We start from the raw sequence: 13,935 nt of genomic DNA, 5'->3' as shown, positions 1-13,935 counted from the left end.
CTAACCTGGGGACCTCCATATGCCTCAGGAGTGGCCCTAGAAAAGGCAAAAAGACAAAAAAAAAAGAAAGAAATATTGAATTTGTTAAGCGCTTTTTTCTGTAAATCAGTTACAATAGATCATTCTTACAAATTAACTTGGGCAATATTCATCCTTGCATAGCAAAATATCACAAATACATAACATATATCCATAGACATAGACTCTGTAGCTTCCACTCCAAAATTGTAGCCATTTATAAAACAGTCCATATCTTGAAAACCATCTTCTCCCCAGCCCCCTCCCCTTTTTTTTCCCCCCAGTCTCAGGTGATTTGTAGATGGTGTTTTAGTTATCTCCTGGGATGTTTGCATTTCAAAGACATGATAAGATTTACATCTTCAAGGGAAAGAGAAGGAATGCAAGTTCTTTCTTGGGAGTTTGTTTTGAAATTTAGTTGGTTTACAGTAGCTTCAGGTATACAAGAGTGATTCCATATTTATCAATTATATACTATATACCATTTAAACTTATTACAAAGTAATGGGTATTATTTCCCTGTCCTATACAGTATATCCTTCTTCTCTGTTTTATACATAGTCGTTTGTACCTCTTAATCCCCAACCCCTGTCTTGCTCCTCCCTCCTTCCCTCTCCCCTTTGGTAACCACTAGTTTGTTCTCTATATCTGTGAGTTATTTTGTTTTGTACATTCATTTGTTTTTGTTTTTAAGTGATCACAGTATTTGTCTTTGACTTATTTCACTTAGCGTACTATTTTCTAGGTCCATCCACATTGCTGCAAACGGCAGTATTTCATTCTTGTTTATGTCTGAGTAATAGTCTTATTTATACATACGGAATCTTCTTAAGCCAGTGGTTTGTTGATGGACACTTAGGTTGCTTCCTTATCTTGGCAGTGATAAATAATGCTGTTTTGACCATTAGGATGCATATACCTTTTTGCATTAGTGTTTGTTTTCTTTGATATATACACCAGGAATGCAAATGCTAGATCATGTGGTAGTTCTGTTTTTATTTTTTATTTTTTTTTGAGGGGCCTCCACACCGTTTTCTATAGTGACTACACAAATATTCATTTACACCAACAGTGGAGGAGGGCTCCCTTTTCTCTGCATCCTCACCAACACTTGTTATTTGTGTTCCTTCTGATAGCCATTCTGACAGGGGTGAGATGATCTCTTATTGTGGCTTTGCTTTGTATTTCTCTGGTAATACATGATGTTGAACATCTTTTCATGTGCCTGTTGGCCATCTGTGTGTCTGTGGAAAAATGTCTAAAAAATGGACAGAGGATTTAAATAATCAGGTTGTTTTTGATATTAAGTTATATGAGCTGTTTATTTTGGATATTAACCTCTTATCAGGCATACCATTTACAAGTATTTTCTTCTATTCAGTAGGTTGTCCTTTTTTGTTCTTTTCCTTCTAGGAGTTTTGAGATATTGGTAATATTTATATTTTGATAGTTCTCTATCATCAGAAGTATACGGTAATTTTAGTATTTAAAATTTCTCAACAATTCTTTTCTAACATTCTGGTCTTTTACAATATCTGCAAGCATTTTGAGATGAATAGGTGAACTTTGGAATTGTTTCTATAGCCACATTTCTGGTTTTGAAGAGAGACTGATTTGTAAAATAAGGACAGTCACTTTGAATTCCTCAGAGAACTGGCTGCTCACAAGGGCCTGGCCCATTCCTCTAACTACATGAAGATTTTCAGTTATGATGGAAATCAAGAGATCCTATGTTCTGAAGCTTCAGGGTTTAATGCACTATGTCTTTTAAAAATTTGTATGAACCTTTCAAACACCTTCAAATGTTTTCCTTTTTTCTGAATATGTAATGTAACCATGGATTAGTTCACCTTAGGGGAAAAAGTCTCTCCGTTGCTTCTATGAGCCCCTCGACATTGCTTCCATGAGCCCCTGAACATGGCCCTATAGCTGATCCATTTCCTGATTATTATTATTTACTACGACAGCCTGGGATAAATTCTGGTCATCTATTTCCCTCTTTGGGGGGAGGCCTCCAGGGGCCACCTGGCTTGTCTGGTGGCTGACGCTGTACTCACAGGTGGGCAGAATATCCTTTAGCAGCCAATCACGTTCCCTGTGAGTGAAGTTATAGATTATTTCTAACATCTCTTTCAATTTGATAGGATGTTCTTAAAATGGAGGTCAGAGGGCTTTATGACTTACTAGACTGGCTGCTGTCCCTGCATCGTGAATTCTTTGTCATGGAGGTCCAGGGTACATCCATAAAGGATGTTGCATAGGAAGGCCCCAAGCTGGCAGAGCCTGACTGCAGAGCCCTGGGAAGTAGGAGCAGTTGCAAGAGGCAGCCATGCCACCCTTACTACCCATCCTGCGTGATTCTGCTAAATTCACCCAGAGATCAGCCAGAGTGTTCTCTATAAATCGTATAGGGAAAATGAAGTTAAAACAGGCAGACAGAGCTGTATTTTGAGATGGGGGATTAAAATTGGATGTGGACTTATAGTTTTTGTTTCAAGTGTAATGTCTGTGCATTTTGTTAAAGGCATCCCTAAGGTTGGTTTTTTTGTTGGTGGTGGTGGTGGTGTTTTGTCTTTTTAGAGCCATACCACGACATGTGTAAGTTCCCAGGGAAGGGGTCGCATCAGAGCTGCAGCCACTGCCCTATACCACAGCAACACATGATCTGAGCCGCACCTGCGACCTACACCACAGCTCATGGCAACACCAGGTCGCTTATCCCACTGAGAGAGGCCAGAGATCAAACCCACATCCTCATGGACACTAGTTGGGTTCATTACTGCTAATCCATGATGAAAACTCCTGCATCTACTCTTAATTATTTCACTGGGATAGAGGTAAAATAGTTGCATCACAGTGTACTCACATTTTTCATTGCTTTTGACATCTATTGCCAAATTGCCTTCCAGAAATACTGTACAATGTATATTGCAGCAGCAATATAATTATGATAGTGCCAGCCTCACCATAGCCTAACATTAAACATTGCAGCATTTCTCTAAACTTGGACATTTTTGTTTTCTTTTTAGTGTTGCACCCATGGCATGTGGAGGTTCCCAGGCAGGGGTCGAATCAGAGCTATAGCTGCTGGCCTATGCCACGGCCACAGCAACGTGGGATCCCAGCCACATCTGCATCCTACACCATAGCTTATGGCCATGCCAGATCCTTAACCCACTGAGCGAGGAGGCCAGGGATCAAACCTGCAACCTCATGGATGCTAGTTAGATTCGTTAACCACTGAGCCACGACGGGAACTCCCTAAACTTGGCCAATTTGATTAGAGAATATTTAAAATTTTCCAATTCTTAAAATAGGTCATTTTTTTATATTAATCATTGCCATTTTATTTTTTAACTTCTCTCTTCATCCCCTTTGTTCCTTTTTCTTTTGAAGTATTGAAAATTTTTAGCAATTTGTAAGAACTTTAATTTCTGTTACAAATATTTTTTCTCGTTTCCCTTTTGTAAAATTGTTTGCAAACAATCCATTGTTCTTTGTTTTGTAATTTTAGCATTTACATGTATTAAATATTGTCTCACTTTTTTTTAAGGTATGAAAATTTTCAAAATCCAAAGAAGAGAAAAAATCAAAGTGGAACAGTGTTCCGACCTGGACAGAAAGTAACTCTAGCATAAAATATACTTCTGATTTTTTTTTTTTTTTTTTTTTTTTGTGGTGGTACTTTGTCCCTGTGTTTTAATGGTGAAAGTGATCTCTATAAATTTCTTTTTAATTTAATTCGTTAATCTATAAAATCAGATTGATCATAACGATCAGGATTATTTGATATTCGTTAATCTATAAAATCAGATTGATTATAATGATCAGGATTATTTGATATTAATACTTGAGAATAAATTGGGATTATTTATAACAGATTCTGTATTGTTATTTCCTATATTCTTAAGTCCTTACTGAAATATTTTCCAAATGGAATAACTTTATTCTCCTTTGAAGAAAGAAACAATGGTATTAAGTACATTTCCTAGAACTTGCTGACAGTTGCATATTCAACATCTTTCTTGCATTTGACAAGTTTTATGCTTAGCAACTAACTTCTTGTCTGTTTTAGAAATAAATACCCAGTTATTTGCAGATCCAGTGATCTGTTCTTTTATCTATAACTGTGGAATTTTTAAATAAACTTAATTGTTCTTTCAACCAGAAATGAGATCACATCCCTCTAAGATGCTACATCCAGCTGCAAGGCCAGGGTCCTGAATGATGTCCATGCCTCCCCAGCTCCAAGGTGACTCTGTCTGGATACACTCTACTCTACAAACTAAACTGTAAAGTCAGCCACCATCAATACAAACTGTGGCAAGGGGAGAGGAGAAAGTTAAATAAAACATGCAAATAAATACATGAGGCAGCAAAGAAAAATGTATAGACTGCGACTGTTGGCCTTTCTACAGTTAATCATGAGGCCAAGGCTGAGTAAGTTCTGTTTCTTTCTTCCATTACTAATTCCATGTCCCTACCTCAGCCGTGTCACCTTAGTGGATCAGAGAACTCTACTAAGTGGGATGGTATAAACCTTCATTTCCATCTGCACCCTTGGTTGCCTAAGGTTACAGATGGCCTCCATTTAATTTACGGTTAACATTCAGTATTACAAGGTTCTAGCCATACTTCTCCCACCCGCCTCATGTGGCATCAACTCTCTCTTCACTTAGCCAGTATAATCCTCCCCTTTCAAACCACTGGGAACCATCATCCCTGTGTTCCCCTCGTAGAAGCATCCCTCCTTTGCTTACGCCTAAATGGCAAAGCCCAGAATCACAAAGAATACATGCAAAGATGTTTCAGTCACTAGGTTTTAACTGAGGAGCCATCCTCCCTTGTATTTTGTTCCAAGATCCTTGTATTAAAACCACGGCCACTGGTTCGCAGTGTAGACTACATGTACTACATCTTGCAGAACAGGATTCTAGCCTCAGTTATGTCCCCAAAAGGCCAGCTTTTTCAGGGTGAGGGGTGTTTATGTTAAGTCCAGGGATTTCACTGCAAATCAAGTTTCGTGATCAGAAGCAAGTGTCATAAAGGATAGCATAACAGTGTGAAAGCCTAACAGCATGAAATCATGTAGTGAGTTCGCAAGAGATGGTGGAGGACAAAGCAAATCCAGTTCCAGAATGTGTCATCTCCAGGGAGGACAAATTGCTGCCTCATCTCCTGCAGGAGGGGGACAAATGTCATCAGCCTTTCACCAGTCCTGGACTGGTGTCCGCTGGTGTGAACCTCTGTGGTCATTGCTGCGGACAAGTAGGTTGACAGGACAGTGGATGGTCAGGCCAGCCGTGGTGAGGGGAAACCCACACTGTAGAGCACATGTAGACCCCCGTCCTTGCCCCCACAGCCACACTGTTCATGAACACAGTAAACAAGTACTAGGCAGCTGGAGACAAAGTTTGATTGACGTTCATGGAGAGGTCAACGCCTCTATTTTAACAGTGAGAGAACACCTCATTGTTAAAAGCATTGAGGAATATTAGCTGAGCATTCACACAGAACACAAACATTCTCTATTTGAACCCATTTCAAGAACTTTGGCCAAGGAGTTCTTCTGTGGCAAAGCAGGTTATGGACCTGGCATTGTCACTGCAGTGGCTTGGGTCACTGTGGTTGTATAGGTTTGATCCTTGGCCTGGGAACTTCCACAAGGTGTGGGCAAAAATAATAAAAATAAAATCACCATTATATTTAAAATGTGTGTATATTTATGTCTCTCTCTATATATACATATATATATGTATGACCGAGTCACTTTGTTGTATAGCAGAAATTGGTACACATCAAAAAAAATTTCTTAAGTATGAACAATATATGCCAACAAATTTGACAACCTAGAATAAATGGACAGCTTTCTAGAGACAGACAACCACCAAAGCTGAATCAAAAAGAAATAGATCAAGTGAACAGACTGATCACTAGAAATGAAATTGGATTATGTAATAAAAACACTCCCTACAAACCAAAGTCCAGGACCAGATGGCTTCACAAGCAAATTTTACCAAACATACAAAGAAGAACTTATACCCATCCTCCTTAAACTTTTCCAAAAGATTGAAGAAGGAACACTCCCAGGGACATTCTAGGAAGTCACCATCACCCTACTACCAAAACCAGACAAAGATACAACAAAAAATTATAGGCCAAAATCTTTGATGCATATAGATACGAAAATTCTCAGCAAAATTTTAGCCAACCGAACCCAAGAACATATAAAAAAATCATACACTACAACCAAGTGGAATTCATTCCAAGTTCACAAGGATGGTTCAACACATTTAAACCAATCAACATCATACACCACATTAACAAAAGTCAAAATGATCTTCTCAATATATGCAGAAAAAGCATTCGACAAAATCCAACATCCATTCATGATAAAAACTTACCAAAGTAGGTTTAGAGGGAACATACCTTAACATTATAAAGGCCATTTATGACAAACCCACAGCCAATATAATACTCAATGAGGAAAATCTGAAAGCCTTCCATTTAAAATCTGGAACAAGACAAGGATGCTCACTCTCACCACTTTTATTCAATATAGTATTGGAAGTCCTAGCCACAGAAATCAGACAAAAGAAGTAAAATGTATCCAAATTGGAAGAGAAGAGGTAAAATTGTCACTCTTTGCACATGACATGATACTATATATAGAAAACCTTAAGGACTCCACACAAAAATGACTCAAACTGATCAATCAATTCAGCAAAGGAGCAGGATACAAGATTAACATTCAGAAATTGGTTGCATTTCTGTACAGTAACAATGAAATATTAGAAAAGGAATATAAAAATACTATAGCTTATTCATAACCCAAAAAATTAAATACCTAGGAATAAACCTGACCAAGGAGGTGAAAGACTTATATTCTGAGAACTATGAAACATTAATCAAGGAAATTAAAGAGGACTCAAAGAAATGGAGAGATATTCCATGCTCCTGGATTGGGAAAATTAGTATTGTTAAAATGACCATACTACCCAAAGCCATCTACAGATTCAATACAATTCCTAACAAATTACCCATGACATTTTTCACAGAACAAACTACCCAAAAATTTATATGGAACCATAAAAGACCTAGAATTGCCAAAGCAATCCTGAGGAAAAAAGACCCAACCAGGAGCCATAACTCTCCCACACTTCAGACAATATTACAAAGCTACAGTAATAAAGACAGGGTAGTACTGGTACTAAAACAGACATATAGACCAATGGGACAGAATAGTGAACCCAAAAATAAACCCAGATATCTGTGGCCAGTTAATTTTCAACAAAGGAGGCAAGAATATAAATTGGGAAAAAGTGGTGCTGGGAAACTGGACAGCTGCATGTAAATCAATGAAACTAGAACACATCCTCACACCATGCACAAAAATAAACTCAAAATGGCTTGGAGAGTTAAACATAAGACACCATAAAACTCCTAGAAGAGAATACAGGCAAAACATTCCCTGATCAACTGTACAAATGTTTTCTTAGGTCAGTCTCCCAAGGCCAACAGAAAAAAAAAAAAAACGTGTTCCTATTGTGGGTCACTAGAAGCAAATCTGCCTGGTAACACTCATGACACAGGTTTGATCCCTGGCCTCACTCAGTGGGTTAAAGATCTGGCATTGTCATGAGCTGTGGTGTAGTTCACAGACATAGCTCGGATCCTGCGTTGCTATGGCTGTGGCATAGGCTGGCGACTGCAGCTCTGATTCGATCCCTAGTCTGGGAACCTCCATATGCTATGGGTGCAGCCCTAAAAAGACAAAACAAAGAGAAAGAAGGAAAAAGAAAGTATGCAGACAAAGATAAACCAATGGGACCTATTCAAATGTAAAAGCTTTTGCACAGCAGGGGAAACCATTAAAAAAAAAAAAAAAAGACAAAAAAACCTACAGAATGGGAGAAAATAGTTTCAAATGATGCAACTGACAAGGGCTTAATCTCTAAATTATGCAAACAACTTGCACAACTCAACAGCAAAAAAACCCAACAACCCAATTGAAAAATGGGCAGAAAAACTGAATAGACATTTCTCCAAAGAAGAAACAGACATTTCTCCAAAGAAGAAATACGGATGGCCAACAGGCACATGAAAAAATGCTCAACACCACTAATTATTAGAGAAATGCAAATCAAAACTACTATGAGGTACCACCTCACACCAGTCAGAATGGCCATTATTAATAAGTCCACAAATAAATACTGGAGAGGGTGTGGAGAAAAGGAAGGCCTCCTACTCTGCTGATGGGAATGTAAATTGGTACAACCACTATGGAAAACAATATGGAAGTACCTCAGAAAACTAAATATAGAACTACCATATGACCCAGCAATCCTACTCTTGGGCATATACCAGACAAAACTTTCCTTGAAAAAGACACATGCACCCCTATGTTGCTTATAGCACCATTCACAACAGCCAAGACATGCAAACGACCTAAATATCCATTGATGAATGGGTGGAATAAGAAGATGTGGTACACATACACAATGAAATACTCCTCAGCCATCAAAAAGAACAAGATAATGCCATTTGCAGCAACAGGGGTGGAACTTGAGACTCTCATACTAAGTGAACTAAGGAAGAGAAAGACAAATACCATATGATACCACTTATATCTGGAATCTAATACACGGCACAAAACGAACCTATCTACAGAAAAGAAACAAACTCATGGACATGGAGAACAGAACAGACTTGTGTGTGCCGAAGGGGAGGGAGAGGGAGTGGGATGGATTTGGAAATTTGGGATTAGTAGATGCAAACTATTACATTTGGAGTGGATAAGCAATGAGATCCTGCTATATAGCACAGGGAACTCTATCTAGTCATTCATGATAGAGGATAATGTGAGAAAAAGAAAGCATATATATGTATAACTTGGCCACTTTGCTGTATAGCAGAAATTGACAGAACATTGTAAATCAACTACATTAAAATTTTTTTAAAAAATACTTAAGGAATGGAGTTCCTGTCGTGGCGCAGTGTTTAACAAATCTGTCTAGGAACCATGAGGTTGCGGGTTCGATCCCTGCCCTTGCTCAGTGGGTTAACAATCTGGCATTGCCGTGAGCTGTGCTGTAGGTTGCAGACATGGCTTGGATCCCGCGTTGCTGAGGCTCTGGTGTAGGCTGGCAGCTGCGGCTCCGATTAGACCCCTAGCCTGGGAACCTCCATATGCCACGAGAGCAGCCCAAGAAATGGCAAAAAGACAAAAAAAAAAAAAAAAAAAAAAAAAAAAAAAAAACAACTTAAGGAATGGAGTTCCCATTGTGGCACAGTGGTTAATGAATCTGACTAGGAACCATGAGGTTGCAGGTTCGATCCCTGGCCTTGCTCAGTGGGTTAAGGATCTGGCGTTGCCGTGAGCTGTGGTGTAGGTTGCAGACACAACTCGGATCCCGTGTTGCTGTGGCTCTGGTGTAGGCCGGTGGCTACAGCTCCAATTAGACCCCTAGCCTGGGAACTCCATATGTCGCAGGAGCGGCACTAAAAAAGGCAAAAAGATGAAAAAAAAACAAAAACAAAAACAAACAAAAAAACAACGAATAAACCTTACCAAGGGGAAAGACTTAAAAAACTGAGAACTATAAACATTGATATAAGAAACTGAAGATGATTCAAAGAAATGGAAAGATACCACATGAAAAACAGTCGCTTCAGCAGGCAGTGTTGGGAAGGTTGGACAGCCTGCGATATAAATCAATGCAATCAAAACACACCCTCATACCATGCACAAAATAAAATGACTTAAAGACTTAAATATAATACATGACACCAGAGAACTCCTAGAAGAGAACATAGGCAAAATGTTCTCTGAGAAGTTCTCCTGTGGTACAACGGGTTAAGGATCTGGCTTTGTCAATGCAGCAGCTCAGGCTGGATGGATCCCTGGCCCAGGAACTTCCACATGCTGTGGCACAGCCAAAAAAAAAAAATTCTCTGACATAAATCATACCAATATTTTCTTAGGTTGATCTCCTAAGGCAATAGAAATAAAAACAAAAAAAACACAAATGAAACCTAATCAAACTTACAAACTTTTGCACAGCAAAGGAAACAACAAACCAAATGAAAAGACAGGCGTTCCCATCGTGGCACAGTGGAACCAAATCCAACTAAGAACCATGAGGTTGAGGGTTTTATCCCTGGCCTTGCTCAGTGGGTTAAGGATCTGGTGTTGCCGTGAGCTGTGGTGTAGGTTGCAGATGTGGCTCGGCTCTGGCATTGCTTTGGCTCCAGCAAAGGCTGGTGGCTACAGCTCAGATTAGACCCTAGCCTGGAAACCTCCATATGCTGTGGGTGTGGCCCCCGCAAAAAAAGAAAAGACAACGTATGGACTGGAAGAAAATACTTGCCAGTGATGCAACCAGTAAGAGGTTAATTTCCAAAGTATACATACAGCTCATACAATTCGATAACAAAAAAACAAACAACCCAATTGAAAAAAAAAATGGACCTAAATAGACATTTCTCCAAAGAAGACATACAGATGGCTAATAGGCACATGAAAAAATGTTCACCATTGCTAATTATTAGAAAAATACAAATTAAAACAATGAGGTTCCACCTCACACAGGCCAGAACGGCCATCATTAACAAGTGTACAAACAAGAAATGTTGGAAGGGATGTGGAAAAAAGGGAACTCTCCTACACTGTCGGTGGGAATGTAAATTGATGCAGCCACTGTGGAAAACAGTATGGAAGTTCCTCAAAAAACTAAAAATGCCACATGATCCAGCAATCCTAGTCCTGAGCATATATCCAGGCAAAACTCTTAATTTGAAAAGATCCATGAACCCTTACATTCATAGTAGCACTATTCACAATAGCCAAGACATAGAAACAACCTAAGTGTCCATGGACAGATGAATGGGTACAGAAGATACGTAAACACAATGGAATATTACTCAGCCATCAAAAAGAATGAAATAATGCCACTTGCAGCAACATGGATGCACCTAGAGATAATCATACTAAGTGAAATAAGACAGAGAAGGACAAATACAGTATATGACTTTTATGTAAAATCCAAAATATGGAGTCTGACTAAGAGAACATTTACTGTGAGCACTAATTTGCAGGGTTTTTGTTTGTTTGGCCATATCTAGTTGCCTCCACATGATACTGAAAATTCCACAAAGGACCAGGTTTTTGTGCACATTATTCACTGTTGCGAAATCAAGAACAAGGTGCCTTGAAGTTTCCAACGTGGCTCAGTGGTAATGAACCTGACTAGGATCCATGAGATTGTGGGTTTGATCCCTGGCCTTGCCCAGTGTGTTAAGGATCAGATATTGCTGTGAACTGTAGTGTAGGCTGTGGCTGCGGTGAAGGCCAGCAGGTGTAGTTCCAATTCGACCTCTATGCCATGGGTATAGCCCTAAAACAAAGAAAGAAAGAAAAAAAAAAAAAAAAAAAAAGGTGCCTTGTACTGATGATCACACAATAAATAATATTGCAGGAGTTCCCATTGTGGCACAGCAGAAACAAATCTGACTAGGAACCATGAGGTTGTGGGTTTGATCCCTGGTCTCACTCAGTGGGTTGGGGATCCTGTGTTGCCGTGAGCTGTGGTGTAGGTCGCAGACACAGCTCAGATCTGGCGTTGCTGTGGCTCTGTCGTAGGCCGGCGGCTACATCTCTGATTAGACCCCTAGCCTGGGAACCTCCAAATGCCACAGGTGTGGCCCCTAAAAAGACAAAAGACAAATAAATAAATAAATAAAATTGTAAATAAATCATTCTTATTTCTCAACTGTAATTGGAAAATTCCTCCTTTGAATAAATAAGGAGGGAAAAGAAAAATAAAATCTAGTATTTTAGCCTTTAGCTTATTTATTTATTCATTTGCTTGCTTTTTAGGGCCACACTCACAGCATATACGGAAGTTCCCAGGCTAGGAGTTGAATCAGAGCTGCAGCTGCCAGCCTACACCACAACCACAGCAATGCCAGATCTGAGGCGAGTCTGTGACCAAGACTGCAGCTCGCAGCAACGCCACGTCTTTCAACTCACTGAGCCAGGCCAGGGATAGAACCTGTGACCTCATGGATTCTAGTCTGGTTCTTTCCGCTGAGCCACGACGGGAACTCCTAACTTTTTGTTTTTAGATTAGAACAGGTGATTGATTAGGAATCAATTTTGATTATAAATTTAGGCAGTGGAAATTGGTCATCCACAATAGTCTTGGGAGCTATTAGCAGTATGAATTCTTAAATGGATGTTTTTACATTCCTATAATAAAATAGTGCTCTTCAATATGAAGAATGAAAAATAAAAATATAAGATGTAAAACACTGGACAAAAGCATTGTCACGGACTTTACTCATTTCCCAGGCAACCTGACATTTTTACAGAACTGGTATAGGATTCAGCCTCTCAGGAAATTTCCAAGAATCAAACAAATCAACAACAAAAAGCAAAGGAATACTTCAAGGTAACAAATACCATCAACTGAATATTTAAGGGGAAGTTTTTAGAGGTTTTTAGATAGAAAATTGAAGTGAAGCATTTTGACTAGACATTTATTCTGGCCTATTACTCAGATATTTTGTTTGTAGCAATCAATGTCAGTTAAAAAGCATGCTACAGCTTCTTCATGAAAGTAAAAATGCTGAGATCTAAAACACCGATTTTCCAAATATTTTCACCACAATTTAGAGGAACACATTTTACATCATGATCAAGTCCTCATGAGCACATTGATAAAAAAGTTTCTCAAACACCTATTTGTACCACTTGTGCTCTTCTCTGATACTTTTTTATTCTATTTCATGCAAATAATGACATTTTCACCCATACATGAGCTGAGACTCGCAAATTCACAAACCCTGGCCTCAAGAGGAAAAGCACTGGATATAGAATTGCTTTATATTTTATGCTCGTGCATATATATATTGAACACATATACAACAAAACACTCCCCAACTACTGCTTTTTCAGAGAAGTACAACCAGCTACGTAGAAGCATGAACTAGTGATACAAAGGAGTTGTAAAATTCTACAGTTGGTAGAATCTTTTTTGTTGTTGAATCAATTGTCGTTGTTGTCTCTGATGCAACTTATTCAATAGCATTTGGGAAAATTTCACATTCTCTATTAAATATAGATAAATGGATTCATCATTAAGTCAATCCCACCACAAAATTATTTGGGTCAATTATCTAATTAATTAATCTTCTCCAATTTTGAAGGGATTAGAGAAATTTTTAATCATCTCACATGCAAATTAAGAAAACATTCTTTAACCTTTCGAGTCGATGTCTTTTCCTTCCAAGAACACTGGGACAAACCATACAAGTATAGTCAGGTGACATTTGAAAAAGGATTGGTCAGGAGTTCCCATTGTGGCTCGGCGGTGATGAACCTGACCAGTGTCCATGAGCATGCAGATTCAATCCATGGCCTTGCTCAGTGGGTTAAGGATCCAGAGTTGCCATGAGCTGTGGTGTAGGTCGCAGACGCAGCTTGGATCCTGCATTGCTGTGGCTGTGGTGTAGGCTGGTGGCTACAGCTCCGATTAGACTGCTAGCCTGGGAACCTCCACATGCTGCGGGTGTGGCCCTAAAAAGGAAAAAAAGAAAAAAGAAAAAATAGATCACTTCAACTGAAAGAAAAAAATAGTCACTTCAACTGATACGTAAAACTTTAAATATGTTCTAATATAATTGAGGACAGTGAAAATATGAACTCTATTCCTAAAGTTTTAGGGTAGGGCCTTGGTTGACTAGAGATCCACCTGCACCATGGCCTCTGCTTACTGCCTTCTCCTGGCAGCTCAAACATTTGCACCTGTGACTGGCAGTGCCAGAGAGCCTTGGTTTTGAAGGGAATGAACCCAGAGGCTGATGGTCCAGCACAGAAGGGTGGGACTGGAACCCTTCCCCTCTGGGGCCCTCTTG

At 39.2% G+C, this 13,935-nt stretch overlaps 1 protein-coding gene across 6 annotated transcripts in view; it reads left to right on the top strand.

Annotated features, from left to right (window-relative positions):
* Positions 1 to 3,897, top strand: part of PEX1 (peroxisomal biogenesis factor 1) — an 82,955-nt gene extending 79,058 nt beyond the window's left edge. For all 6 annotated transcript variants that reach the window (XR_014815745.1, XM_084976959.1, XM_084976958.1 and 3 more), the window contains one exon: positions 3,572 to 3,897. Coding sequence is in view for 5 of the 6 variants with exons in the window: in XM_084976959.1 (XP_084833085.1) it covers positions 3,572 to 3,656 (85 nt within the window). In the remaining variant the exon portion in view is untranslated. The remainder of the gene's footprint in view (positions 1 to 3,571) is intronic.
* Positions 3,898 to 13,935: the final 10,038 nt, after the last annotated feature.

Source organism: Sus scrofa, chromosome 9 (genome assembly GCF_054392235.1).
Source record: "Sus scrofa isolate SSC_HxYL_T2T_F1_AM1 chromosome 9, Sscrofa_HxYL_maternal_Yorkshire_Landrace_v2.0, whole genome shotgun sequence".
NCBI classification, from domain to species: Eukaryota; Metazoa; Chordata; class Mammalia; order Artiodactyla; family Suidae; genus Sus; species Sus scrofa.
Note: the sequence above shows the minus strand (reverse complement) of the source record. Positions and strands in the feature narration are given on the sequence as shown.